Genomic DNA, 27,522 nt, shown 5'->3' with positions numbered 1-27,522 from the left:
AGACATGCCATGTGGGAATCTAAAAAAAACCTGTATTCTAAATACGTTTTTCATAAAAACATTCGCTTGGATTCGTTTTGAAAGCATAAACACATAAGATATATATATGTATACATTTGAAAATCTGAAAGCTAACTTGTACGTTCATAAAATCCAAAAACGGATGGTATCAGATATTTATATCTTTTATAATCAACACAGGAGATAAACATAAGGATAAAACATAATTCTGTAACGGTAACAAGCATGACATTTTTACACACATGATGAGTCGATGACGTAAGGGCCCAACCTCGAGAGGAATCACTCCTCAGCATGACTCTTCCTGTGAACCTGGGGAAAAGGGTCTAAAAAGGGGTGAGCTGAAATACTCAGTGAGTGGGGGATTGGGGAGAGTTTGCAAAACATTCTTCAACAATAGTCATGGCATGCAATAGTTCTTATGAAATCCAGAAAACAACATGATTCTATGAACGTGTTATGGAAGTAACTAAATCATTCCTGTATGCATGTATAACTCGTTTTCTAAAATTGTTCTAAGTACTGTAATCTCATCATTTAAGCTGAAAACAAATTCTGAATTATAGCTCATCATTGAATGCTTAAAATTCTTTTACTGGAAACTTAAAACATAACTGTAAGTGCTTATGCTTCTGGGAACAATATTTCCTATAAGTCATGCTGCAACCATCTATGTCATCACTCAAGAATGCATATGATTATGAAAATAATAACTCTACTAGTCATGCTACAAACATCCAAACCATCATTCAATGAACACTCAAGAAAAACAAAACAAAATCTAGTAACTAAATTTATAACTATTGTGATGATATAAAATTGAAGACTGATTTTTCTGAAGCTATGCACTGATAACTGATTTTGGAATACTGTAAACTTTATGCTAATAACTGAAATTTAAACTGGATACTGTAGCTTTTACTGATACTGAAAACTATAAGCTGATATCTTATCTTAAAACTATGGCTAATATTGAAGGCTCGCTTAACATTCTTAAAACTCATATTGAGGCTATCGCTCGTAGCAGATACTAAAAACTGAATGTGATTTTTGAACATTCTAAAACTGATTCTAATGTTAATACTAGAAAACTCTCACCGTAACTAGTACCCTCGGGGAAATCTGTCTTTCCTGGTGGGCGTCCCACACACAGGCAGAGCAAGGGATGTACCTGTCATACCCGGCAAGATCTGTCATCGCGCGGGCAGAGCCATTGAAACTGTCATACCTGGCGGACCACTCGACCACTCAACGCCCAGGCAGAGCCAATAAAATCTGTCATACCCGGCAAGATCTATCATCGCACGGGCAGAGCCACTGAAACTGTCTTACCTGGCGGACCACTCAACGCCCAGGCAGAGCCAATAAAATCTGTCATACCCGGCAAGATCTATCATCGCATGGGCAGAGCCACTGAAACTGTCTTACCTGGCGGACCACTCAACGCCTAGGCAGAGCCAATAAAATCTGTCATACGCATGCGCAGAGCAAAAATCTGAAACTGTCATACCTGGCGGAATCCTGCATCGCTCAGGCAGAGCCAATAATCTGTATCTCTGGGGGATGGGTACTTCGTAGGGTGGTTTGAAAACCACTTTTACTCTTATATATAGTCTAACATGCTTTTCTTCATGAAAAATGCATAGTTTGCTTGAAAAATATGATATTTATGCCCAAGGGGAGAAAATATAGATTTATGAACATGCCCCAAAACTGACAAATCAACCCTTTTTCGTTTCTCATTTAGTATATTTATCAAAATCACTAAACTCTCATTTAATCATGCATCTCATGTTAATCTCAAGTAACATATATAAGTCAAGAACATACCACATATGTGCTTATAAATCATGCATATATGACATAATATTCAAAAATCACATCCAGGGGTGAAACTGAAAATTTCCAAACATGTTTTAAAACTGACAGTTTAACCCAGATTAAAAATTACTTTCAACATCACATTTCCATAGCATATGTCCATCACTAATCATAAGATATATACCACATTTCATATAAAAGTAAATCATGCCAAATCGTATGAAATTCCATGCAAAAATGGGGGTAGAATGCAAGTTTTAAAACATACTTTCAAAAACTGACAGAATGCACCCCTTCTCTTTTTCTTTTTACCAAGAAACCATCTACCAAGATCACGAACCTCAACCCGTATACAATTCAACAAGTTCTCTACTCTCAAAATTTTATTCATATAGCGTGAATACATATAAATTCTATATACCAAACTTCATCAAAACATTTAAAATAAAATCATAAGTTAACATGCAAACATGGATTTAAGCTTTTGGAAGAAGATTTGGTTTAATCCACTCACCAAATCAAGCTATAATTTCAATGGGGCATTCAAGACAAAAATATGTTGATCCAGTAATATTTTCAAGTCATTTCAGAGTCAATAACTATTTAAAACACAATTTTCTTCAAACTCATTTAAATCTGCCAACTGTTTCCAGAATTGAGGTTACTGACTTGTAAAATTCATAACAATTCAGCCCTTAATCTAAACCTCATGAAACTCTCCAGAATTAAACTAGGCACATATAGGATTCACCAGAATTTAAAATCACTCAATTTGGATAAGTATAAGTGCATTATTTCAGTTCTGAAAAATGCATGCTCTACAGAAAACATGAAATTCCAGAATTTCATAGCAGAATTCAAAATTCATTAAAAAATCCAATACTTCGAATTTTGGGGTGAAATCAATTTTCAACCAATCTCTAATAAGTCTAAAACAAAATACCTGAAATTTAGCTTCATTTGCAAACCCGAAACATATATAAAATTTTCAGAAGTTCGGACTGTCAGAATTTCACAGCATAACTTTTTATAACCAAAAACATACTTTAATAACTCTTGGTTCTTTAGGATCAACATATATGCTCTACCCATATAAAACCTATTGCATTAAATCTCCAATTTCAGTCAACAACACAATTCAGCCACCATATCCAACATACTGCTTCCCATAATTTCTGTTCTATCACAAACATTGTGAATATGCATAAAAATGCACATATGCTTGTGAAAATTAATCAATATATGAAATCCATAATTTCCATACCCTTCATTCCAACCATTACTGCCACCAATTAATTTCCAAACAAACCAGCCCTACCAAAATTAGCTGGAATTCTCAATCATCAACCAAATCAAACAGGCGGAAACACAAATTCTGCTTTCCATTCAACAACATCTGGTATAGGCATAATTATTTATACATGCATGTCCACACTTACTTCCAAATTTCATTATATATAAAATCATTCACATGCATGCCAAAGATAGTTTACAGAAGATGAATATAACCATATCAAAGCTTAAACAAATTTGAAGGTAAGGCATTTATGCACAAACATAGAAATCATTTCACTAAAAACATGATTTTATGCAAAGTTCTACTATTCCACTTACAAACATCATGCTTGTAAGGATTTTCGCAAAAGCAAATGGACGGTAGTAAAAGGAAATCAACATGCAAGGGCATAAGCTTAAGTTTTTAAGGAAAATAGTTTAGATCCACTCACAATTCTAGCAACCGAAGCTCCCTGCACTCTCCTCCACTCTTCTCTCTCACTCTACCATTTTTCAGCCGCACCCATTCCCCTCTCTTCTCCGTTTTCTTCTTTTCTTCATCTGGGCGAAAATCAGCCTCCCTTGTTTTTTTTAAAATTTTTCTTTTTCTGCTCTGCTCCCGCTTTCTCCCTCTGCTCTCGTCTCCTTCTTCATTTGGGCCAAAATCAGCCCCTTTTCTTTCTTTTTTATATCTTTAATCTTTCTAAATTTATGCTTCTGCCCCTAGGTTACAGGTAATCCTGCTAAACCCCTACCACATCAGCATTTCTTTTGAATAAACCTCCAGGTTTTGCCCCTTGTTACATGCAAACCCAGCAGCTTCCTTATCTTGCAATTTCATTCCCAATAAAACTTTTAAAAACTAACAGAAATCCCCTTCCATAAAAATAAAATCACACAGAATATTTAATATGTATTAGGATTAAAAACGGGGTTTCACAACTTTCCCCCCTTAAAGGAAATTTCGTCCTCGAAATTTACTTGCCAAACTGAAAAAAGTATGGATAATGAGTCCTCTTATAATTCTCACATTTGCGTATTACTCTTCAATTGCATGCTCATTCCATGGCACTCTAATACAAGGATAAATCTTATACTGGCCACTTAAAGTCTATGATCTAAAACCTTAATCGACCACCCTTTATACATCAAACCCTCTCTTAACTTTGAATTTCAAGCTCTCTCTCATACGTGTTGTATTATTGTCTCTATCTTCAATTACCTTCAATTTCCCTTCGATAAACTCTTTCACTAAAATCGTCTGTCATGCAATGCTTATTATCTTAGAAACTTTTCATTCAGTTCTTCTTCATCAACACTCAACATGAACATGTATTCTTTATAAGGGTTATGGGCCCACTACGCTTCTGCTGAGCCACTCTGATCGACTAATCCAAAACATAGCTCATCCATAATTAAAACTTATGCCTGAAACCCATGAATTGAGGTGATGTAATAGGTCCTTCTATCCTCTCATCTCATCTGTATGCTCATTTTTCTTTCCTTATACTTTAGGAGCTACGAATTCTATCACAGGACTCATGTGAGGTTGGCCACGTCGACTCATGCAGATGCAATTAAAATCTCTTTCTTAAAAACAACAACACTCCATGCAAATAAATTTTCCGTCTTTCCAAAAATGCAAACACCTTTATGCATGCATCATGAAAACGTCCGAGAATCTAAAACCTTTGCTCTGATACCAAGTTGACACGACCCGCCTCAACCCTCCTTACCCCATAAGCTCCGGGCGCACCTATGAGACTCGGGCGGCCGAGACGTGCCGTGTGGGAATCTAAAAACCTGTATTCTAAATACGTTTTTCATAAAAACATTCGCTTGGATTCGTTTTGAAAGCATAAACACATAAGATATATATATGTATACATTTGAAAATCTGAAAGCTAACTTGTACGTTCATAAAATCCAAAAACGGATGGTATCAGATATTCATATCTTTTATAATCAACACAGGNAACAGTCATCTATATGTAAAATCCAACCACTTCATACCTCCAGCACTGGTTATCAGTTCGTCCAGGCAATGCAGCAGCAACCTTGGACCAGCTATATCCATGTTCTTCCAATGCAGCTTCCAACATCAAATCATCTTCTTCAGTCCATTCACCTCTATTCACAGAAGGATCCAAAGAGTTGACCCATCTGCTAGCCAAATGAAAAGTTAAATTTTGTCGAATAAAAAACTGAACTGAATCTGAGACTATTTTTGGATACCTCTCTCTACACTGCACTTGAGTACGACCTGGCACAAATTGAGCTATTTTCTTCCAGTTCTTGGGCCCAAAAAGAATGGTAGCTACTGTCAGGCGTTTATCTTCATCTGGGGTCCATCTCCCAATTCTTTGCCTCGTAGGGTGAAGCGTTTTCTTCCATCTGCATATAGACCATCCAAGTTATTTGACAGGCTGATTTTAAGAGCTATAATGAAAAAACTACTAGTATATTCTTTCAGTAAAAGAATAAACCTGTTAGTTCAGATTGTTAACTGGAGAGTGTGAAGTGAGAGTGTTTTGCAATGGAAAGAGATGACTTAAGCTGAAAAATATGTGCTTAACTTCATTCATTGAACATGGGATACATTTATACAAAACAGCCCACTGTTCTTGCCTAAAACAAACTACTGCAGTGGATTAAATATGTTACATTTGAATTTAAATAAAAAACAAACACCAAAACATGTCCTAATCTCAACTAAATATGTCATACAACTGTCACTCCACTGTGCCAAAATCTGCTGCATCAACTACTGCATCCTAACCAAAACAGAACACTTGGTGCCAAAAATATTGTTTGAAACCTCAGCTGAATAATGTTGCATTTCCAGCAGGTTATCACCATCTTCATCAAAACCAAAGCATATACATGGTAGACAATTATCAGCACGGGACTGCTTAAGCGACACAAAGGCTGAATCATTACTAACGCTTAACGATGTTACTATGCTGATACATCTAAAACAATTATTTTTCCCACATTCACGCCCTAATATACAATATGTATAATAAAACCTCTATGAATTGTTATAAGTAAATGATGGATAGATTAGTAAAAAAAAAGGGTTTCACTCCTTCAGGTTTTCTGTATTGCCCAGCATATAGATGACAAATCATGTAATTAGATCATATATCATTCAAGTCATTTCCTTTGAAGAAGATTCATTGTTAATTCTTCTAATGTTAGTTCGTGCATCATTTATTACAAGGCTTCATCCGAATAATATATGAACAAAAGTTAGTCTTTGAAACAAGTAACTAACCTATTAGAACATTGAGTACCAGTCCGTCCTTCTAAAGTTGAAGCTACACATTGCCAGTTACTCTCATGGTCTCACCAAAAACTTCTACAGCCAAGCACAGTTGTTCATCCTCATCCTCAGTCCATTCCCCTTTCAGTATGGAAGCATTCAAACTTCTCTGATAACGAGCCAAACATTGAAATGGGGTCCTGTTAGTCCCTAATGAGACTGAAATATCAAACCAGTTACTGATCCCCTTTTCTTGAATGATAAGCAAAAGATTCTTATCCTCTTTGTAGGTATTTTGGCCGGAGAATTCTAAGGAAAAGAAAGAGAGAAACTGAAATAGAGAGAAGGTTCTTACTAATATTTCATTAAGCTTTGAATTTATACAAGAAGACACCCCAAAATATCCACTGTTACACCAACTTTTGCAGGGATATTTTACATATTTGAATTTAAACTTAAACATCCAACTAATACATGTACAAAACCTTTCAATTACAAGTCTTAATTACACCTAAACATATCAGCAAAATATACCAAATTCAGCAGCTCAAACACGTCAGGTTGCACTGCAGAAACAGAGAACATTTGGCGCCAAAACTTTTCAAACTCCTAACTGAAATTTTGTTGCATTTCCAGCAAAATATCACTGCATCAACACTCTTCGACAGTCCTTGGATTGTGATTAATAAGGGCATCTTCAAAATTCAACCACCTGCAGGAGTCAACCATAAAAATAAGACAGATGCAACTAAATTGGAAAGCTTGAAAAAACTTCATATAAAATATTAATGGTAAGGTAATACTTACTGTGCTTCAAATTCTCCACCAGAACAACCCTCAACATACATGGAAGCTAACTGATTCCAGTCAACTTTAGAAAGAAATTCCCTAATCATTTCTGGGGTGACATCAAGATCTTTTATTGATGCAAAAATGTTATCCAAACCATTTGCATCTGTAGAAAATCCCTCTGAACCACTGCCAATTTAAAGCAGGCCCAGAAAATTATGCGTAAGAAGTAATGCAATCAAAACACAGGTAACAAAAATGATATGTACAGCAAAGTTTAAAAGCAAAATAGATTCGAACTTTAAGTTGTAGCGTCAAAGGAGAAATTCTATAATAAATATTGTTTTCACCTAGAAGCTTAAAGATGCAGGACAACCAAGACCCTCGAAGGTTTAATGTTACATCTTTAGACTTAATTTTTTTTCCTAATTTGTTTTATTTCCTTCCTAGTCTAAATAAGACTGAAGACTTCCTCATATTGGGTTGAAATACGAATTGATAATAAAGATGGCTTTCTCCCCAATTTCTATGTTTCTTTTCTAATTCCTCTTGTTTCCCATTTCTCATTATATCTCTCCCCTTTCTTTCTGATCTGTACCATCCCTTCTGATCACTATCATAAGAAGGGTTAGACTATCATGAGAATACCAAGAGAAGAAACAGAGATATTGGGGAGATAATAAAAATCTTTATTATCGATTCATATTTCAGGAAAGACTACAATTGTTGGTTTCAAGCTAGAGTATTCTAAGGAAAACGACAAGGAAAACAAAATACGTAATTGGCCTCCATGTCATTAAGCAACAAAGGCAAATAATATACAAAGTTTACATCACTGTTGTACCTACTTTGCAACAGGTTTTAAAATAAAAAATCATCAGCCATACTTTGCTAACAACTACTAACACATCACATTATATAAACACCTAATCAACAGCAGATTTATAGCTGAATTTACCTAAGTTGTACATTATATTAAGAGTAATGCTAGTCTTACTCACTTCTCTTATTCACCTTTTTTAAAATGTTAACCTTATCCACTTTTTCACTTTTTAACATTTTAACAAAGGTGCGTAAGAGAAGTGAGTAGGGGGAGTGAGTAAGGCTAGCATTATCCTTATATTAATCAAAGAAATTCAGCTCCACTAAATTACAGTAAAACCAAAAATAGCAGTTGTTGAACTTCAAACTTTTGCTGCCAAACTCCAAAACGTGATCAACTTCATGAGTTTCTAGCATAATATCATCTTGATCAACACTCCTTGATATTTATGCTGGAAACTCCAAGTTTGAGTTTGAATTCTTCAAACTTGGACTTGTTCAATCCCTTGGTCATAATATCAGCAACTTGGTTCTCTCCCAAGTAATGAACCAACTTGATTTCCCTATTTTGCTCAACCTCTCTCACAGCATGGAATTTAATCTTGACGTGCTTAGTTCAACTATAGAGAATAGGATTCTTAGCTATTGCAACAGCAAACATGTTATCATAATAGATAGTAGTAGGCTCACCTTGGTTCAGCCTCAAGTCCCCCAAAATCTTTTTCAACTAGATTGCCTAGTTAGTAGCAGCAGCAGTAGAAATGTATTCTGCCTCAGCAATAGATTGGGCTATTGTCTCTTGCTTTTTGGAAAGCCAACTAAAAGCACCATGATTGACAAAGAAAACATACCTAGTAGTGCTTCTCATGTAGTCAACTGAGCCTACCCAATCACTGTCTGAATAGCCAACTAAACTGAATTTTTCAGATCTCCTGAACCAGATTCCCAACTCAGCAGTGCCCTTAATGTACCTTAGCACTCTCTTTACAACCTTGAAATGCACCTCACTTGGCTTGCTCATAAATCTGGATAGGAGGCTGGTTGTATACATCAGATCAGGCCTGGTTGTTGTCAACTACAACAAGCAACCTATCAAGCTTCTATGGATACCTTCATCCACCTTTTCTGCACCATCTTCCTTGCTCAACCTTTGGCTAGGAATCAGAGAGATATCAACTGGTTTACAATTATTCATATTGAACTTCATTAGCATACTTCTTTTGACACAAATATACCATTTAAGCCTTGGTATATTTCCATGCCAAGAAAGTAGCTCATTTCTCCCAAATCAGTCATATCAAATTCCATCTCCATTGCCCTTTTAAATTCTCCCAACTGATTGAGCTTGCTTCCAGTGACCAAGAGGTCATCAACATAGAGAGAAACTATTATCACTTCACCATTTTGTTCCCTTACATAAAGGGTGTGCTCATTTGGGCTTCTAACATATCCTAGCTTGCACAAATGGTCATTGATTCTATTGTACCAGGCTTTAGGGGCCTGTTTGAGGTCATACAGGGCCTTCTTGAGCAAATAAATCTTCTCCTCCTTTCCCTTGACTTCATACCCCTCCGATTGCTGAATGTAGATTTCCTAATCAAGCCATCCATTGAGGAATGCAGACTTCACATCAAGTTGGAAGATTTTCCACTTAAATTGAGCCGCTAATGCAAGGAGAAGCCGAATGATGTCATGTCTTGCCACAGGTGCAAAAGTTTTTGAAAAATCAACCCCAAATTGCTGCGCAAAGCCTTTGACAACAAGTCTGGCTTTGAGTTTATTCACTTATCCATCATAATTTAGCTTCCTTTTAATTATCCATTTGACTTGTATCACTCTCCTGCCAGGTGGCCTATCAACCAGCTCCCAAGTCTGATTTTTCTCCATCATACTTATCTCCTATTGCATTGCAGCCTTCCAGGCCTCAGATTTTGTAGCTTCAACATAACTTGTAGGCTCCAATTCAACTACATTGCTCTTTTCATATATGTCATGCAGAGACCTGGTACCCCTGACAAGTATTTCATCCACTTCTTTTAGGTCCAATTCTTCGTTTTGGTTATTTGGATCTTTGTCATGATGGATGCTTGGCCTTCTCTCAACTTCCCTTCTTTCCCAATTCCATGTAGCTCGTTCATCTACTTTGATATCCCTACTAATCACAATCCTTTTAGTGCTTGGATTGTAGATGCTGTGGGCCTTAGATTGACTATTATACCTAATCATAATACTACTTTAGCCTTCTCATCCAATTTGCTTCTTTTGTTCGCTGGAACAAGAATATAGTACACACTTCCAAACACCTTCAAGTGGTCCACATTTGTCTTGACACCATACCAGGCTTCAAAAGGAGTCTTGTTGTCTAAAGCTTTGGTTGGTAATCGATTAAGGAGATAGATCCTAGTGTTGACTGCTTCTACCCAGAAAATTTTTGGTAGATGTGTCTCAATCATCATGCATTTTACCATCTCCATCACTGTCCTATTCTTCCTTTCACTCACTCCATTTTTTTTTGTAGAGTGTATGGATTGCTGAACTGATGCCTTATTCCAGCCCCTTTGCATGTTTCTTCAAACTCATTGGAAGTATACTCTGTACCATTAGCACTTCTCAATGATTTGAGTGTCAAACCTATTTGGTTTTCAACCAACAAGTTGAACCTTTTGAACACAGTAGCTAGCTCACTTTTTTGGTTCAAAAAATACACCCATGTCATCCTAGAAAAGTCATTTATGAATAGGGTAAAGTACCTATTTCCACTTAGGGAAGTTTGCTACATTGGACCACACACATTTATGTGTACAAGCTGGAGTCTCTCACTTGCTCTCATTCTTTATTTACAGGGAATGGTGGCCTGCTATGCTTACGAATTTGACAAGTTTTGCACAACCCTTCACCTTGGTCAATTTCAGGTAAGTTATAGACAAGGTTTTTGTGTTTGAGTTCCTTGAGGGCATGATAATGGAAATGTCCAAACCTCCTATGCCATAACTTTGAATCATCTATCCTAGCTGAGTGGTTTTGAAAGACAAGTTTTCCCTATTCTATAAGGAAGCTTTTTCCCTGCATCTTAACCTTCACAACTCAGTCCTATCACCCTCTAAGATAACACAACTAGAGTCCTTGAAATGCAGAGGATAATTTTTCTCTAGCATTTGTCCTACACTAAGTAGGCTTAAACTAATTTTAGGCACAAACAAAACATTTGCTATATGTTTAATACCTGTCTTAGTTTGAACAGCTATGTCACCCTTACTTTCACCTCCAACAACTCACCATTTCCCACCTTCACTTTGGATTGATAGTCCTAATCCAGGTTCACAAAATTGTCGGCATTTGGTGTCATATGGTTGGTGCAGCCACTGTCAATCAGCCACACATCAGGGCTGCTTGCAACCATGCATTCTGAGACCACAAACAACTACTCAGTACTCTCTTGCGTCTGTTGGGAATTTTCCACTGCTTGAGCTTGCGGATCCTGCTGGTTCCCTATGTTCTTGCACACTTTTTCAATGTGCCCAAATTGCTTGCAAGACCTACATTGTATGGCAGGCTTGAACCAACGTCTATTTTCAAAGTGGTTCTTTTTCTTGCAATGAGGACAAGGAGAAAAGGTTTTTGTTCCGCATTCTTTCCTCCTTGGTTGTTAACTTCCTCCTTTCCCTTCTTCTCTCCAACATACCTCTTGTTTTCACCTTGAAATCCCCTCCTTTTTTGGCTTGCTAACATAGCTCCCTCACTTGAATCTTCCTGCCTCAACAACCTCCTCTGTTCTTATGCTTGAAGAGAATGCACAAGTTCTGCTAAGCTGATCTGGGATAGGTCTTTGGAGTCTTGATCTTTTCCTTAAATCTCTCGGGTAGGCTAACTAGAACCTTCTCCACAATTCTCTAATCAGTCAACTCCTCACCAAGTAGATTAATCTTATTCACCACATTCATTAGTCTATCCACATACTCCTTGACATTTTCAGTTTCTTGCATTTTGAGCGTTCAAACTCTCTTCTTAGGTTTAAGACCTGCATGTTTCTGGTTTGACTACTTCCCCCAAACTCCTCCTTGAGCTTATCCCAAGCTTCTTTAGGAGTATCACATGCCATAATCTTGGAGAAAACCTGGTCGATTACTACTGAATGGATGCAAGACAGTGCTCTTGGAGCCTTTGCTAACTCTTATTCATGAATCCTTATCTGATTCAGTGCTAGGTTTGCTCCAAGCTAAGGGATTTGTCTCTCTTTCTCCACATATTGCCATAAGGCATGACCTCTCAAATAAGTCTTCATTTTGACAGCCCAAACATGGAACTGCTCACCATTGAAGATGGGTGGAGAAAGAGGAGCTGGGTTTGTTGCCATTAAGAAAACCTTTAAAGGAGTTGAGCTGAGTTATAGAATTGTGTTTTGGCCCTGAGAATCATGGTGGCTTTGATACCAAATGTTGGTTTCAAGCTGGAGTATTCTAAGGAAAACTACAGAGAATTCAGCAAAGAAAACAAAATAGTAATTGATCTCTATGTCATTAAGCAACCAAGGCAAATAATATACAAAGTTTACATCACTGTTGTACCTACTCTGCAGCAAGTTTTACAATAAAAAATCATCAACCATACTTTGCTAACAACTACTAACACATCAGATTACGTAAACACCTAATCAACATCAGATTTACAACTGAATTTACCTAAGTTGTACATTATATTAATCAAAGAAATTAAGCTCCACTAAATTACAGTAAAACCAAAAATAGCAGCAGTTGAACTTCAAACTTTTGCCGCCAAACTTGTAGCTCCAAACTCCAAAATGTGATCAACTTCATGAGTTTCCAGCATAATATCATCTTGATCAACAACAATGATAATATTTAGCCATCAATTAAGTCAAATCCTAAATAGAAGATGGACACAAATAATTAGTAAATAAAGCAATCTATAGGATAACAAGTTGCATATCTAAGTTGTTAGATGAGTAAGCCATCACCCATACTTATTTACATGAGTTCAAAGGATATATAATGCTGAAAGCATTTGTTTGGGCATACCTTAGTCTATCCATTGACACTTGTAGCACATTTCTTGAAATTGCTGCCTTATTCCCTTTCCAAGATTTTCCTTTTCTGTCTTTGACCATTTTTCCGATGCAATGAAAGTGGATATTTTGACAAGGCCTTTCTGTGGTTAGAAACATGATAATTTTCCGATGGGCCATACTGGATAGCAGAGGACTTTTTATCAATAACCTGCAGCAATTGAGTTTATCATCAGTGAAATTTAAGCCGCTAAATGTCAAACCCAAAAAAAAAAAAAAAAAAAAAAATGATTAGCTAGACATCTAATCTGAACACCTTGGTAAGCCTGAAACAAGTTCTAAAAGCCACATAAATCCTACAAATAAGTTAGGGTTATATGATGCAATCAATATTTGATATACAACCTTACTTTCAAAATAATATAAAATTTGCATTGCTGACTTAATCATCAACTAATTGGTATGGGCTTAATAAACTATAAATAAATGGGACAAAGGGAATTGAGGTCATTTTATCACCTTCAATCAATTATTCCTTCAGAGGAGTTGCCAAATTCAAAACAAATACAACCGTGTTTGGATTGTGATTAATAGGTGCGACAACCTTACACATTTGCCATACATTAAACAAATTATTCAATATTATTAAAACACAATAGTTTATTATCTTCTTTGCTGTATTCACAACATTTCTCAATTTTCACTTCAGCTCTTCAAAATGTTTTGTTGTTTTTCAATCATTAGAAGTATCTTATCAAATATTGGAGGAAATTATGACAAAATATAAGGCCCGTTCAGTTGGTTGAAGGACGAGGACAACCATGTGAATAACTCGATAGTTTATATTAAGAAGATAGCTATTATAAATTTTGTGCAATGCATGAAAAGAAGAGATTGGACACATTCTAGTTGTTTTGCTTTTTACTTTTTTTGATGCCTCTTTTCTTCTATCAAGAAATACATATACATTTTTCACTCAACAACAAAACATCTTTAAATGTAAGGCCGTGCTCTCGTAGAGAAAATTACATTCTAATTCTTCATCTTTTGACATACGAATATCTTATATCTTCAAATAAACAAGGGGTGATACTTTTCCTGCTTTACTTATTTTCCCTTCTTGTCTAAAGAAGTTTTGGGTTCTTGGATACTTTTCGTGCCTTACTCATCTCCTTTTCTTGTTAGACAAGTTTTTTGGATTCTTTTCGTGCTTTACTCATTTCCTCTTCTTGTTAAACAAGTTTTTTTGATTCTTTTTGTGCTTTACTCATTTCCTCTCCTTGTTAGAGATGAAGCTGATTTCACACCTATCTACACAATCATCTTCAAACTAGCTTATTCTCACTCTCTTCGTTTCTTCTGAGAGAAAATGGCAGAATCAACTCTATTTTCCATTGCAACTAAAGTTCTGACGACGATAGGCTCTCTTGTGAATCAGCAAGCATCCTTGTTGTGGAAACTTGAAAGTGATTTAAAAAGCCTTGAGGGAACCCTGAGCTCTATCAAAGCCGTGATCTCGGATGCTGAGAAAAAGCAGGCACAAAATGATCAGCTGCGTGACTGGCTTAGGAAGCTTAAAGATGTTCTCCTTGATGCTGAGGACGTTTTAGAAGAATTTGAGTTTCAAGCTCCCAGGGGAGAAGTGGTGAGACAAAATAGGAGCACAATAAGAAAGGTACGTCAATTCTTTTCAAGCTTTTATCCTTTTGCTCTTCGATATCAAATTAGTCATGAAATCAAGGAGATTAGAGAAAGGCTAGATCAGATCGAAAGTGATAGGATAAAATTTTCTCTTACTGAGAGTACTCCTACTGAAGTTAGGCATGAAATTCCAAAGGAGAGAGAGACTGATCCCTTCTTGGGAGCTTCTTGTGTTATTGGAAGAGAGAATGATAAAGAAAAGATCATGAGCTTTTTAATGCAACAAGCCAACAATGTCTCTGTCATTCCAATAGTTGGAATTGGGGGTTTGGGTAAAACCATTCTTACTAAAATGGTTTACAATGATGAAATGGTAGATAGGTTCTTTCCATTAAAGATGTGGGTTTGCGTGTCAGATGACTTTGATGACACCAGATTGATGAAAGAAATTATTAAATCTGCAACGCGTGGGGATTGTAATCAGTTAAAAGCAGATGAAATTCTTGAGCGTTTGCAGGAAATTTTGACAAGTAAAAAGTTTTTGCTTGTCTTGGATGATGTTTGGAATGAGAAGCCTCAGAAATGGTTGAAATTGAAAGACATACTGATGAGTGGTGTCAATGGAAGCAAAATTATTGTGAGCACACGAAGTAAAAGAGTTGCAGAAATAATGAGCACTGTTCCCTCACATTTTCTGCAAGGTCTTTCCAATGAGGAATCCTTGTCATTATTTAAGAAGTGTGCGTTCAAAGATGGAGAAGGGAAAGATTTTCCAAAGCTCATTGAAATTGGAAAGGAAATTGTGAGAAAATGTAAAGGAGTTCCGTTGGCTGTGAGATCTTTAGGGAGCTTACTTTATGCAAACGAGGATGCACGTGAGTGGTTGAAAATAAAAAACAATGACATCTGGCAACTAGATCAAGATAGTGAAGACATCTTACCAGTATTGAAATTGAGCTATGATCATTTGCCATCTCATTTGAAGCAATGTTTTACTTATCTTTGCTTGTTTCCGAAGGATTATCGTTATCAAAATTTTTATGTGGCTCCATATTGGATGGCGCTTGGACTTCTTGAAACCTCTAACGAAAATGAAGAGCTAGAAGATGTTGCTGATCAATATATGAAAGTCTTATGGTCAAGAGGTTTCTTAGAGGGTTTGGATGATGATTATTGTTGGTCATTTAAAGTGCATGATCTTATGCATGATCTTGCAATATCAATGATACAAGGTGAGTCGGCATTCATAAATTTTGGAAGCATAAAAGTTGATGGGAAATTTCGGCATTTTTCACATGGTGACACAGAGTTATGTGGTGAAGAATTTCTAAAGCTCATGGTTGATAACTCAAGGAGTGTTCGAAGCATTGTCTTTCCAGCAGCAGAGAGATACGGAGGTGCGCGTATTATTGGATCATTTATTAGTAAAGATATATCCAAATTCAATTACCTCCGACTACTACTCTTGTATGGTATACTTTTTGAAGTGTTGCCAAATTCTATCGGTACATTGAGACATTTAAGGTACCTTGACCTAGCTCAGAATTCTTCATTGAAGAAGATCCCTAGATCTATTTGCGAGCTTCAAAACTTGCTAATGTTAAGACTTCGTGGCTGTTATCAGCTTAAGAAGTTGCCTAATAACATACGAAAGATGATCTCCCTTAGATTCTTGGAAATAACCACACAAGAGGAAGTTCTTCCAGAAAATGGAATTGGATGTTTGAGTTTCCTTCAATATTTGTACTTATTTGGATGCTCCAATCTAGTACGTTTGTGTGAAGGGATGCAAGGTCTAAAAAGCCTCCGAACGTTGCATATACAAGGCACTTCTGTGATCTCATTACCATATGCTCTCAAATACCTGACAAAATTAGAGATGTTAGTGATTTCGTATTGCTGCAACCTTAATTTGAAGATGGAATTGCAAGCAAACGATCTTGAGCTGAGGTTGAGTCTTAAAAAATTCATAGTTTATCGTTTACATTCACTGGTGGATTTGCCCCAGCTTCTTCTTCAAGCATCTGCTAACACTCTGGAGTACATGCGGATTGATGAGTGTGACAACTTAGAAGCACTACCGGAGTGGTTCCAAAATCTCAAATCACTTGAAAAACTTCAGATTTTAAGTTGCTCGAGAATATCATCTCTTCCAGAAGGGATAAAACGCCTTACTTCCCTCAAGGAATTGCACATTGCACGCTGTCCTTCTCTGACTGAAAGCTGCAGAAATGATATGTCGAAGATTGCTCATGTTCAAGATGTTCGTCTTATTTAAATAAAGCCAGTTTTCTGCAATCACATTTATGGTGGTACCAGCTTCTCTTGTTAATGCTTGTTTGTTTTTATGGGTGGTGTGTTGCTCATTTCTTTTCTTTTTTCATCAACATTAGTCCCAACTTTCCTGTTTCAATTTGGTTGTATTTTATTATTTCTTATGCTTGGATAATGTTGTATTTTTTATATTAAATGTGTATTTGTGTGGCTTTTATTAATAAATTTCCCTCATACTTTCGAGCTTTTTTTTTTTAATAATAAATTTCTATTCACTTTTCTATTCTCATTTTGTTTGTAATTATAATTAAAACAGGAAATGAAAGTTATTTTAAGAAGCTTTCTAGAGTTAATTCACTTCCAAATTCTCTCGTGTTTCAAAATCATCCATTTATTTATTTCTGTCAACAAAATTGCAGCCTTCCAGCTATATCTCTATTTTTTTCCCTCAATTGATTCTCTCTTTTTTTTTTTTGCTATAATTTTTTATTTTCTTCTCACTGCAATAAACTTGCAAGAATAATAGCACTACCTATAAAACTCACAACAAGATTAAATGGCATCTACAATGAAATTGGGGCTCGGATCTAAATCACCTGTACATGTTATTTGGAAGGCGTGTGACTCCAATTTCTGCTTTTATCAAACAATGGTCGTCTCTTCTTTACTTCTATTAAGCAAAGCTAGAATAATTTCACCAGCTTCATCATCACCTTCCAAATTAATGCTCATCAGTTTCGTCACTGGTCCTTCGGAGAGTTCCACTGTTGGTTTAGGTCTCAGCTTTACCATTTTGCATGTATGCTGGCATTTGATCTTCATTGCTGTATTTATCTACCGATTTGGAAACCAACATTGACTCACAGAAAGAACCAGCTTCAGCAGATTTAAGCCTTCTCTTACTTCAACTCATTACGAAGAAAGCAAGCAAGTGTTACGTCCTCTCCATCTGATGCTTCTAAAAGGTGTCCAGAATAAGATCTACTTGAAGCTTCTGATTTTTTACATCCATCTTGCTGACAAGAAGTACTTGCAACATCCTAGCGTTCCCCTGATGGCTCATTACTTCTTTTCCTTTTGTTATTTTGCATTACAGCCTCACGAATACTCTCCAAAGACATCTTTTCGCCTCCATTCCTCTCCTTGCCCAATTTCATGCATAATTTCTTTTTTGGTGGCAGTTTAAGAGGCCTCTTCTTCATGGAAGCATCAATCCCACCCGGTACATCACCCTCTACATTGTTGATTATTGTTGACAAAGTTGAATCCAAATAATCTGAGTGATTACGAATCAATTCAATATCATCAATAGTTCCCGACAAAATGCCCACCTCAGAACAGCAGGATGCATCCTGCTCTTCACAAGATATAGAGCATAAATTACTCGCAGAATTCCAATTAGGATCTCTCCTGTTGCTATTTGACACATCATTGTTGCCACAAGGAGTCATGCTACTGTCACCATAAGTTGTCTCCGGTACCAAACTTTCAGGGGTGGAAAAAAAATACTCATCTCACCCACTTCTGCATAAGATGGCATCTTTGAACGTCTTTTAAAAACCGTCTTTCCGGTATTGGGCTCACTATTCACTTTTTTCTTTCCTGAACGAGGCTTCACAATTTTCTTCTTCGGAATGACATCATGCTGATTAGAGGTTTTAGTCTCATCACCATAAGTTATCTCCAATACTTTCTCAGAACAAGCTTGTGTCTTGTTTCTAGGTCTGTGGGATTTACTTGTTTTCTGACTATCGCTGCATTACATTAAAGAAATTAAAATCAGAAGCATGATCAAAGTACGAAACAGCTGACACTTGAAAAATACAACCTTAAATTCTCTAAGAAGTACCCAAAACCGAAAATTTCTCAAGTTCTAGAAAAATTCATATTTTTGAAAAGTTCACGCATGATCAAACCATGTCAATGCTGATGGCATAAAATCATTTGGACCAAGGGCAGGGCGCTCCCGCTCCTGATCTACAAAGTTGCTTATGAAAGCAGCGTTTTGCATCTTTTTATGTGCTAGCTTGAAGCACGGGTACTTCATCTGGATGCAGATACTTCCATCTCCTATTTATAAGGGCAAAAAATAGGTGCAATCAACATGAATTTCAAACATGAAGACAAAGAAAATGATGTAAAGAAAAAAGATAAGATATCAGAATCAACTCCTNTCCTAAGAAGAGTTGGACTATTATGAGAATACCAAGAGAAGCAACAGAGATATTGGGGAGATAATAAAAATCTTTATTATCGATTCATATTTCAGGAAAGACTACAATTGTTGGTTTCAAGCTAGAGTATTCTAAGGAAAACGACAAAGAAAACAAAATACGTAATTGGCCTCTATGTCATTAAGCAACAAAGGCAAATAATATACAAAGTTTACATCACTGTTGTACCTACTTTGCAACAGGTTTTAAAATAAAAAATCATCAGCCATACTTTGCTAACAACTACTAACACATCACATAACATAAACACCTAATCAACAGCAGATTTATAGCTGAATTTACCTAAGTTGTACATTATATTAAGAGTAATGCTAGTCTTACTCACTCCGCTTACTCACTTCTCTTACTCACTTTTCTTTCTCACCTTTTTTAAAATATTAACCTTATCCACTTTTTCACTTTTTTAACAAAGGTGAGTAAGAGAAGTGAGTAGGGGGAATGAGTAAGGCTAGCATTATCCTTATATTAATCAAAGAAATTCAGCTCCACTAAATTACAGTAAAACCAAAAATAGCAGCGATTGAACTTCAAACTTTTGTTGCCAAACTTGCAGCTCCAAACTCCAAAATGTGATCAACTTCATGAGTTTCCAGTGGTACTTCATCTGGATGCAGATACTTCCATCTCCTATTTATAAGGGCAAAAAATAGGTGCAATCAACATGAATTTCAAGCATGAAGACAAAAAAAATGATGTAAAGAAAAAAGATAAGATATCAGAATCAACTCCTGTCCTTAACAGTCATCTATATGTAAAATCCAAAACTTCATAACTCCAGCACTGGGTTATCAGTCCGTGCAGGCAATGCAGCAGCAACCTTAGAGCAGCTAAATCCATGTTCATCCAACACATCTTCCAACATCAAATCCTCTTCTTCAGTCGATTCAGCTCTATTCAAAGAAGGATCCAAAGAAATGACCCATCTGCTATCCAAATGAAAAGTTAAATTTTGTCGAATAAGAAACTGAACCGAATCTGAGACTATTTCTGGATACCACTCTCTACACTGCATTTGAGTACGACCTGCCACAAATTGAGCCATTTTCTTCCAGTTTTTGGGCCCAAAATATCTTCATCTGGTGTCCATCTCCCAACTCTTTGCCTCATGGGGAGAAGCGTTTTCTTCCATCTTCATATAAAGCATCCAAGTCATTTGAAAGAGGCTGATTTTAAGAGCTATTATGAAAAAACTACTAGAATATTCTTTCTATAAAAGAACAAACGAAAGCATATACATGGGACTGCTTAAGTGACACAAAGGCTGAATCATTACTAACACAAAACATACAGACAAGATGATACTATGCTGATACATCTAAGAAAATTATTTTTCCCACATTCATGCCATAATGTACAATAGTATAGTGAAACCTCTATGAATTGTTATAAGTAAACAATGGATAGATTAGTCAAAAAAAGATTTCAGTCCTTGAGGTTTTCTGTACTGCCCAGCATATAGATGACCAATCATGTAATTAGATCATATATCATTCGAATCATTTCCTTTGAAGAAGATTCACTATTAATTCTTCTACTGTTAGTTCGTGCATCATTTATTAGAAGGCTTCACCCGAATAATTTATGAACAAAAGTTAGTCTTTGAAACAGGTAACTAACCTATTAGAACATTAAGTACCAGTCTGTCCTATTAAGTTGAAGCTATGGACTGCCAGTTACTCTCACCAAAAGCTTTTCCAGCCAAGTGCAGTATGGAAGCATTCAAACTCCTTTGATAACGAGCCAAACATTGAAATGGGGTCCTGTTAGTCCCTAATGAGACTGAAATATCAAACCAGTTACTGATCCCCTTTTCTTGAATGATAAGCAAAAGGTTCTTATCCTCTTCGACAGCCCATGGATTGTGATTAATAAGGGGATCTTCAAAATTCAACCACCTGCAGAAGTCTGCCATACAAATAAGACAGATGCAACTAAATAGGAAAGCTTGATATATGAATTGATAATAAGACAAATAACTGGAACCTATTTTAGATGTCCAAGCTATACTTATTGAAAGTATTTGAAACAGATGTCATGTAGTATAACTGAAAAGACAAACTTAGAATGTCAACTAGATAGAAAATGAAAAATTTACCTCTGAGTCATTAGAATTCCTTAACTTTTGCGATAAAATCATTTGGGCACGAGGATCCTTCTTCTGAGATAATGGTCGACCAGTTATTTTTCTGTAAGAAACCTGAAAGTCTTTCAGAATTTTTACACGTTCTTTCAATTTCTTGTTCTCCTCTATTCTTGATTCAATCTGAGTCAACTTACTTCGGATAAAATTCTGATAGGACCTATTCTTCTTAATGGCATCAATAAACACCTGAGCAGATTTTGGGAAGTTAGAATCCTTTTGTGACACAATAGACATATTATATTCTTCAGACTGTTGCCACTGAATGGAACAAGAAGGCAGTGTCTCCACATTGTCCTTCAATAAATGGTGGTTGTTACAAGCTTCTTCAGAATCTGGACACCATTCACAAGCATTAATTCTATTTACAAATAAATTATTGGAAGTCTCGTTCTCTGATGCTACACTAGATGCAAGAACCTGATTTGGAGTCTGTAAAGAATCCCTCCTCCTGCTTTTTGTAGTATCTACATTAAAATTTTCAACAACTGGTGCAAGGGTAAAGGAATTTGAGGAGTTTAAAAGTGGTCATATATACTGTTATAAATTCCCAAGTGCAAATACACACAAAAAAACAAACATACAAGGAGGGAGAGAGTATCTCTTATTGAGAAAACAAATCATAAGAAACTTGAACTTCAGCTAACCATGAAAACTACAATACACAAACAAAAGTGAAGGAATAAGCAAGGAACATAATCTAGTTTTATGGCCTCGATTAGAAATAAGGCTATATACAAGGCTGATAAGCTGATAATTTTGGCATAGATATTTTAGAGGCTTTCTCAGTGTGGTCTTTACTTCGTTTCGCTCAGTCACATTTCCAAACTTTGTGACTAATAATTAGCTTCATAAAATTCTACTTGGCAGTCTTATTCCTGTTGTAATTATAAAAAGAATAATACCACACATACAAACTCTTGTATACAAATTAATGTGGCACACTGGGAATGAAGAAGTAAGCTCAACAAATATGGATAAACTCATAAAAGAGTAATGCCTTGTATATGTGGCATTACTCTTCAAGAAGCCAGTAGCTTAAATAAAGTGCATGCGAGAAAGATAAAATAAAGATAACCTCAATTTTTTACTTGAATGTCTAATTACTTCTTCTTTATTTACCTTTCCTTTATTCGTTCACTCCTATAATCAGCCAAGAGAAAACATGAAAAAACTATTACCAATTCAACTAATGCACAAAATAAAAAAATAAAAAAATACGCCTACTAAAACATATATTTAAGAACATTCTAAGCTTACCAGCTGAATAATAAGCTGAAAAGCGCCGCTGAATAACTTGAAGAGTCCCGAAATCATCCTCTTCATCATCGTCCAAAAGAACCGGTGGAAGCGTACACAAAGCCTTCAAAGACAAAGGTTGGCACGAATCATCCATAACGCCAACCGGTTCTGAATTTTCCGGACCGATTCAAGATCCTCTTCGCCATCGGAACTCCAGAAACCAATATCGACGGCGCCGAATGAATCAGCTCCGACAGACAGCTGAAGTTTGTCGGTGTTATCGAGGTCGGGTCGGCTAAAATATACCGGTTACTTATTCGGGCGTTCTGTTGGGCTCGATCCTGGGCATGCTAATTCTACATTTGATATCAGGCCCATAAACTAAGGGCTTGTTTTTTATTGTGCTTTAAGTTTTAATATTTGAAAATTTCTAGACAGCCCGAATGTTTGAGAAAATGAACTCCTCAGTCCTCATCCATTAGTATTACTTTTCCTCTTCTTTCTTATCACTTTTTCTTCCACTTAACAAGATAATCAATTAAATAACAAAGTAACAACCCAACCAGTGACTGCACAAGGTGTGAACAAAAGACCAAAATTGAGACTACAATGAAGAGTTCATCAAAGTGGCAAGCTTTCGGTGCCAATTAATAAAGTTATTAATAAATAAACCTAATAAGGTTTAGCTCACTTGACTCAAATCAAGTTTAATATTAGACAGATACAGCTGGAGGAGTAAGTCACAAGTGCCGATGGTCGATGGTGCGATTCTCACATGGATTGAGTTTCAAAAATTAATATTTAAGTCGCTAGTGGCAGTTAATAAAATTTTATATGTTCAAGAGTCCCAAGCATCACGTAAATTTGAGATTCTCATACCTACTCAAGCACTAGAACAAATTTTTTATTCCTTGATGCTGACTTTTTGATGTTTTATGTTAGCGGTATCGCTAGATTTGAGATTCTCATACCAACTCCAGCACTGGAACGAATTTTTTATTCCTTGGATACTGACTTTTTGAGGTTTTATATTAGCAGTATAGCTAGAGTAGGTGCATACTTGTAGATGCAAAAAATCTACCGTCATGAAAATAGGGTGTGATCCCGTGAGGTTGAGGTCACTGACAATCCGTTAGACCTGCACACATGAAAGGGTAAGTGTGAAGCTTCCGGAAAACACCGAGGTGGTGTTTGCCGTAGGCACTCTGACGCTTAAGTCAGCAAGGCTGAAAGAGATTTAATAAGAATTAAGGAGAAGAAGAATTACCAGGAGTCTTGTCGGAGGCTAGGACTACGGCGGAGGTGTCGGGTTCTTGGGAGCAAAAACTTAGGAGCAAATAGATGGTTTTGAGTGGTGTAGATTGACTGTGAGAGATTGCATGCTTAATGAGAGGGCGAGCCTCTGTTTTTATAATGAACCCAAGGGGTTGGAATCCTAGTAGGACATTGAGTCCTCTTTTGAGAGATAATCCCTATCATAAAAGAGATATGATTTCTTAACCTTATCAGATTAAGTTTAATAGTTTAAATAAGAGTTGGAATCTTAGTAGGACACTAAGTCCTATTTTGGGAGATACTCTCTATCATGAAAGAGATATGATTTCTTGACCTTATCAGATCAAGTTTAATAGTTTAAATAAGAGTTGGAATCTTAGTAGGACACTAAGTCCTATTTTCGGAGATAATCCCTATCATGAAAGAGATATGATTTCTTGACCTTATCAGATCAAGTTTAATAGTTTGAGTGAGATTTGAAATCTTAGTAGAAGAGGAAATAGAATGAGATTCTGATTTCCTATTTATACTCTGTTGCAGGCTAATGGGTTGAAATCCAGTTTAGCTTAACTTATAGGATAGCCCAACTCATAGAGTGGGTAAGTCGCAAGGTGATTTTAAGCGTAGGCCCAATCGAGATTGGGTTGAGGCCTGGGGCCGTGACATGTTTATTTCGTTATTGGGCCTCGTCAAGCCCAAGACGATTTTTGGCCCTAACAATACTAAGCATCCATTAATTCTCAGCTAATTCAGTTATCTTCAACTAGCTTACTCTCTCTCTCTCTCTCTCTCTCTCTCTCTCTCTCTCTCTTCGTTTCTTCTGACAGAAAATGGCAGAATCAATTCTATTTGACATTGCAACTAAAGTTCTGGAGAAGATAGGCTCTCTTGCGGGTCGGCGAGTGTTCTTGTTGTGGAATCTTGAAAGTGATTTAAAAAGCCTTGCGGGAACCCTGAGCACTATCCAAGCCGTGCTCTTGGATGCTGAGAAAAAGCAGGCACAAGATCATCAGCTGCGTTACTGGCTTGGGAAGCTTAAGGATGTTTTCCACGACGCTGAAGACGTTTTAGAAGAATTTGAGTATGAAGTGATGAGACAAAAGAGGAGCACATTAGGAAAGGTATGTCAATGCTTTTCAAGCTCTAATCCTGTTGTTTTTCGATCTGAAATTAGTCATAAAATTAAGGAGATTAAGGAAAGGCTAGATCAGATCGTTGGTGATAGGAGTAGATTTTCTCTTATTGAGAGTACTCCTGCTGAAGTTAGGCATGTAATTCCAAAGGAGAGGGAGACTAATCCCTTCTTGGGAGCTTCTTATGTTGTTGGAAGAGAGGATGATAAAGAAAAGATCATAAGCTTTGTAATGCAACAAACCGACAATGATGTCTCTGTTATTCCAATAGTTGGAATTGGGGGTTTGGGTAAAACCACTCTTTCTAAACGGTTTACAATGATGAAAGGGTAAATAACTTCTTTCCATTAAAGATATGGACATGCGTGTCAGATGACTTCGATGTCACTAGATTGAAAAGAAATATTTATTCTGCAACAAGTGAAGATTGCAGTAAGTTAAAAGCAGATGAAATTCCTAAGCGTTTGCAGGAAATTTTGACAGGTAAAAAGTTTTTGCTTGTCTTGGTGATGTTTGGAATGAGAAGCCGAATAAATGGTTGGAATTGAAAGACTTGTTGGTGAATGGTGTCAATGGAAGTAAAATTATTGTGACACGCACGAAGTAAAAGAGTTGCAGAAATAATGAACACTATTCCCTCATTTTTTACAAGTCTTTCCAATGAGGAATCCTTGTCATTATTTAAGAGGTATGCGTTCAAAGATGAGAAGGAAAAGATTTTTCGAGGCTCATGAAATTGGGAAGGACATTGTGCGAAAATGTAAAGGTGTTCCGTTAGCTGTGGAGTCTTATGGAGCTTACTTTATGCAACACGGATGAAAGTGAGTGGTTGAAAATAAAACAAAATGACATCTGGCAAGTGGATCAAGATAATGAAGACATCTTACCGTTATTGAAATTGAGCTATGATCATTGCCTTCTCCCTTGAAGCGATGTTTTACTTATCTTTGCTTGTTTCCGAAGGATTATAATTATGACAGGGATTACGTGGGACAATTTTGGATGGCACTTGGACTTCTTAAAACCTCTGGTAAACATAAGAGCTAGAAGATGTTGCTGCTCAATATCTAAAAGTTTTATGGTCAAGGGGTTTCTTGGATGATTTCCAACAGTATGTTTTTTATTGGTCATTTAAAGTACTGATCTTATGCATGATCTTGCAATATCAATGACAAAGGGTGAGTCTGCATTCATAAATTTAGCAAGCCAAAAAGTTGATGGAAAATTTCGGCACTTTTCACATGGCGACACAGAGTTATGTGGTAGAATTTCTACAACTCATGTTGTTAACTCAAGGAGTGTTCGAAGCATTGTCTTTGCAGCAGCAAGAAATACAGAGATGCGCCTATCATTGGATCATTTATTAGTGAAGATGTATCTAACTCAAGTATCTCCGACTGCTACACTTGTGCCATAACGTTTCGAAGTGTTGCCAGATTTTATCGTACGTTGGACATTGAGGTACTTTGATCTAGCTTGGTTATTCATTGAAGAAGATCCCTGATCTTTTGCAGCTTCAAAACTTGCATATGTTAAACTTGAGGGGTTGTCGTAAGCTTAAGAAGTTGCCTAAACATACGAAAGATGATCTCCCTTAGATACTTGGAAACACCCACACAGAGGAATTCTTCCAGAAAAGGAATTGGATGTTTGAGTTCCCTTCAATATTTGCACTTACGACTGCTCCAATCTACTACGTTTGTGTGAAGGGATTCAAGTTTGAAAAGCCTCCGAACGTTGTTCTACGAAACTGCTCTGTGATCTCATTACCAACACTATCAAATACCTAACCAAACTAGAGATGTAGTGTTTGGTATTGCCCTGACATTAATTTGAAGATGGAATTGCAAGGACAAGACTGTGATCTGAGGCTGAGTCTAAAAAAATTCATAATTCATGGTTTAGAATCATTAGTGGATTTGCCCGAGGTTCTTCTTCAAGCATCTGCTAACACTCTAAAGTACATGGAGATTAAAGCGTGTGAAAGGTTAGAAGCACTACCGGAGTGGTTCCAAAATCTCACATCACTTGAAGAACTTGAGATTGCAACATGCCCCAAATTATCATCTCTTCCAGAAGGGACAGAACACCTTACTTCACTCAAGGAATTGAAGATTACAAACTGTCCTGCTCTGGTTAGACGCTGCAGACATGATGGGTCAAAAATTGCTCATATTCCGAAGGTTCATCTTATTTAAATATTGTAAGTTTTCTGTAATGACATTTATGGTGGTACCAGCTTGTTTTGTTAATGCTGGTTCGTTTTCATAGGTGGTGTGTTCTTCTTGCTTTCATTTTCATCCGCTTTCAATTTGGTTGTATTATATTGTTTCTTATGCATGAATGATGTTGTATTTTTACTTTTGAACCATCACTTTTTTATATTAAGTGTATGTTTTTGTGCTTTTTATTAATAAATTCCCTTGTACTTTCAAGGTTTTTTTTTTCTAAAAAAAATAATTATCATTTTTGTTTATTTTTCTATTCTCATTTTGTTTGTAATTATCATTAAATGGGTAATGAAAATTATTTTAAGATGTTTTATACAATTAATTCACTTCCAAATT

The 27,522-nt window shown here is 36.4% G+C and overlaps 3 protein-coding genes and 1 long non-coding RNA gene across 5 annotated transcripts; 1 reads left to right on the top strand and 3 right to left on the bottom strand.

The window, feature by feature from the left end:
• Positions 1-5,102: 5,102 nt before the first annotated feature.
• Positions 5,103-6,967, bottom strand: LOC116124171 (myb-like protein L). Its single transcript, XM_031409886.1, has 4 exons — positions 6,917-6,967; positions 6,442-6,713; positions 5,353-5,511; positions 5,103-5,280 (listed from the first exon to the last, which is right to left on the bottom strand). The coding sequence occupies exons 1-4, from the start codon at positions 6,965-6,967 to the stop codon at positions 5,103-5,105; spliced, it is 660 nt and encodes a 219-aa protein (XP_031265746.1).
• A 28-nt stretch (positions 6,968-6,995) lies between these two features.
• Positions 6,996-7,789, bottom strand: LOC116124214. The gene is made up of 3 exons (XR_004127176.1): positions 7,522-7,789; positions 7,190-7,360; positions 6,996-7,094 (listed from the first exon to the last, which is right to left on the bottom strand). It is a non-coding gene; the product is annotated as an uncharacterized LOC116124214 (long non-coding RNA).
• A 6,596-nt stretch (positions 7,790-14,385) lies between these two features.
• LOC116124169 (putative disease resistance protein RGA3) lies at positions 14,386-16,935 on the top strand. The gene has a single exon (XM_031409885.1). The coding sequence runs from the start codon at positions 14,386-14,388 to the stop codon at positions 16,933-16,935; it is 2,550 nt and encodes an 849-aa protein (XP_031265745.1).
• A 3,941-nt stretch (positions 16,936-20,876) lies between these two features.
• Positions 20,877-22,910, bottom strand: LOC116124213. Of its 2 annotated transcripts, none has more exons than XM_031409917.1 (3): positions 22,566-22,910; positions 21,261-21,772; positions 20,877-21,070 (listed from the first exon to the last, which is right to left on the bottom strand). In XM_031409917.1, the coding sequence occupies exons 1-3, from the start codon at positions 22,699-22,701 to the stop codon at positions 21,053-21,055; spliced, it is 666 nt and encodes a 221-aa protein (XP_031265777.1). In that variant the 5' UTR covers positions 22,702-22,910; the 3' UTR covers positions 20,877-21,052. The 2 variants fall into 2 exon arrangements, with proteins under 2 accessions (XP_031265777.1, XP_031265778.1); XM_031409918.1 differs by having other exon boundaries at positions 20,877-21,060.
• Between the last annotated feature and the right edge of the window lie 4,612 nt (positions 22,911-27,522).

Source organism: Pistacia vera, unplaced genomic scaffold (genome assembly GCF_008641045.1).
Source record: "Pistacia vera cultivar Batoury unplaced genomic scaffold, PisVer_v2 Contig150, whole genome shotgun sequence".
NCBI lineage: Eukaryota > Viridiplantae > Streptophyta > Magnoliopsida > Sapindales > Anacardiaceae > Pistacia > Pistacia vera.
Note: the sequence above shows the minus strand (reverse complement) of the source record. Positions and strands in the feature narration are given on the sequence as shown.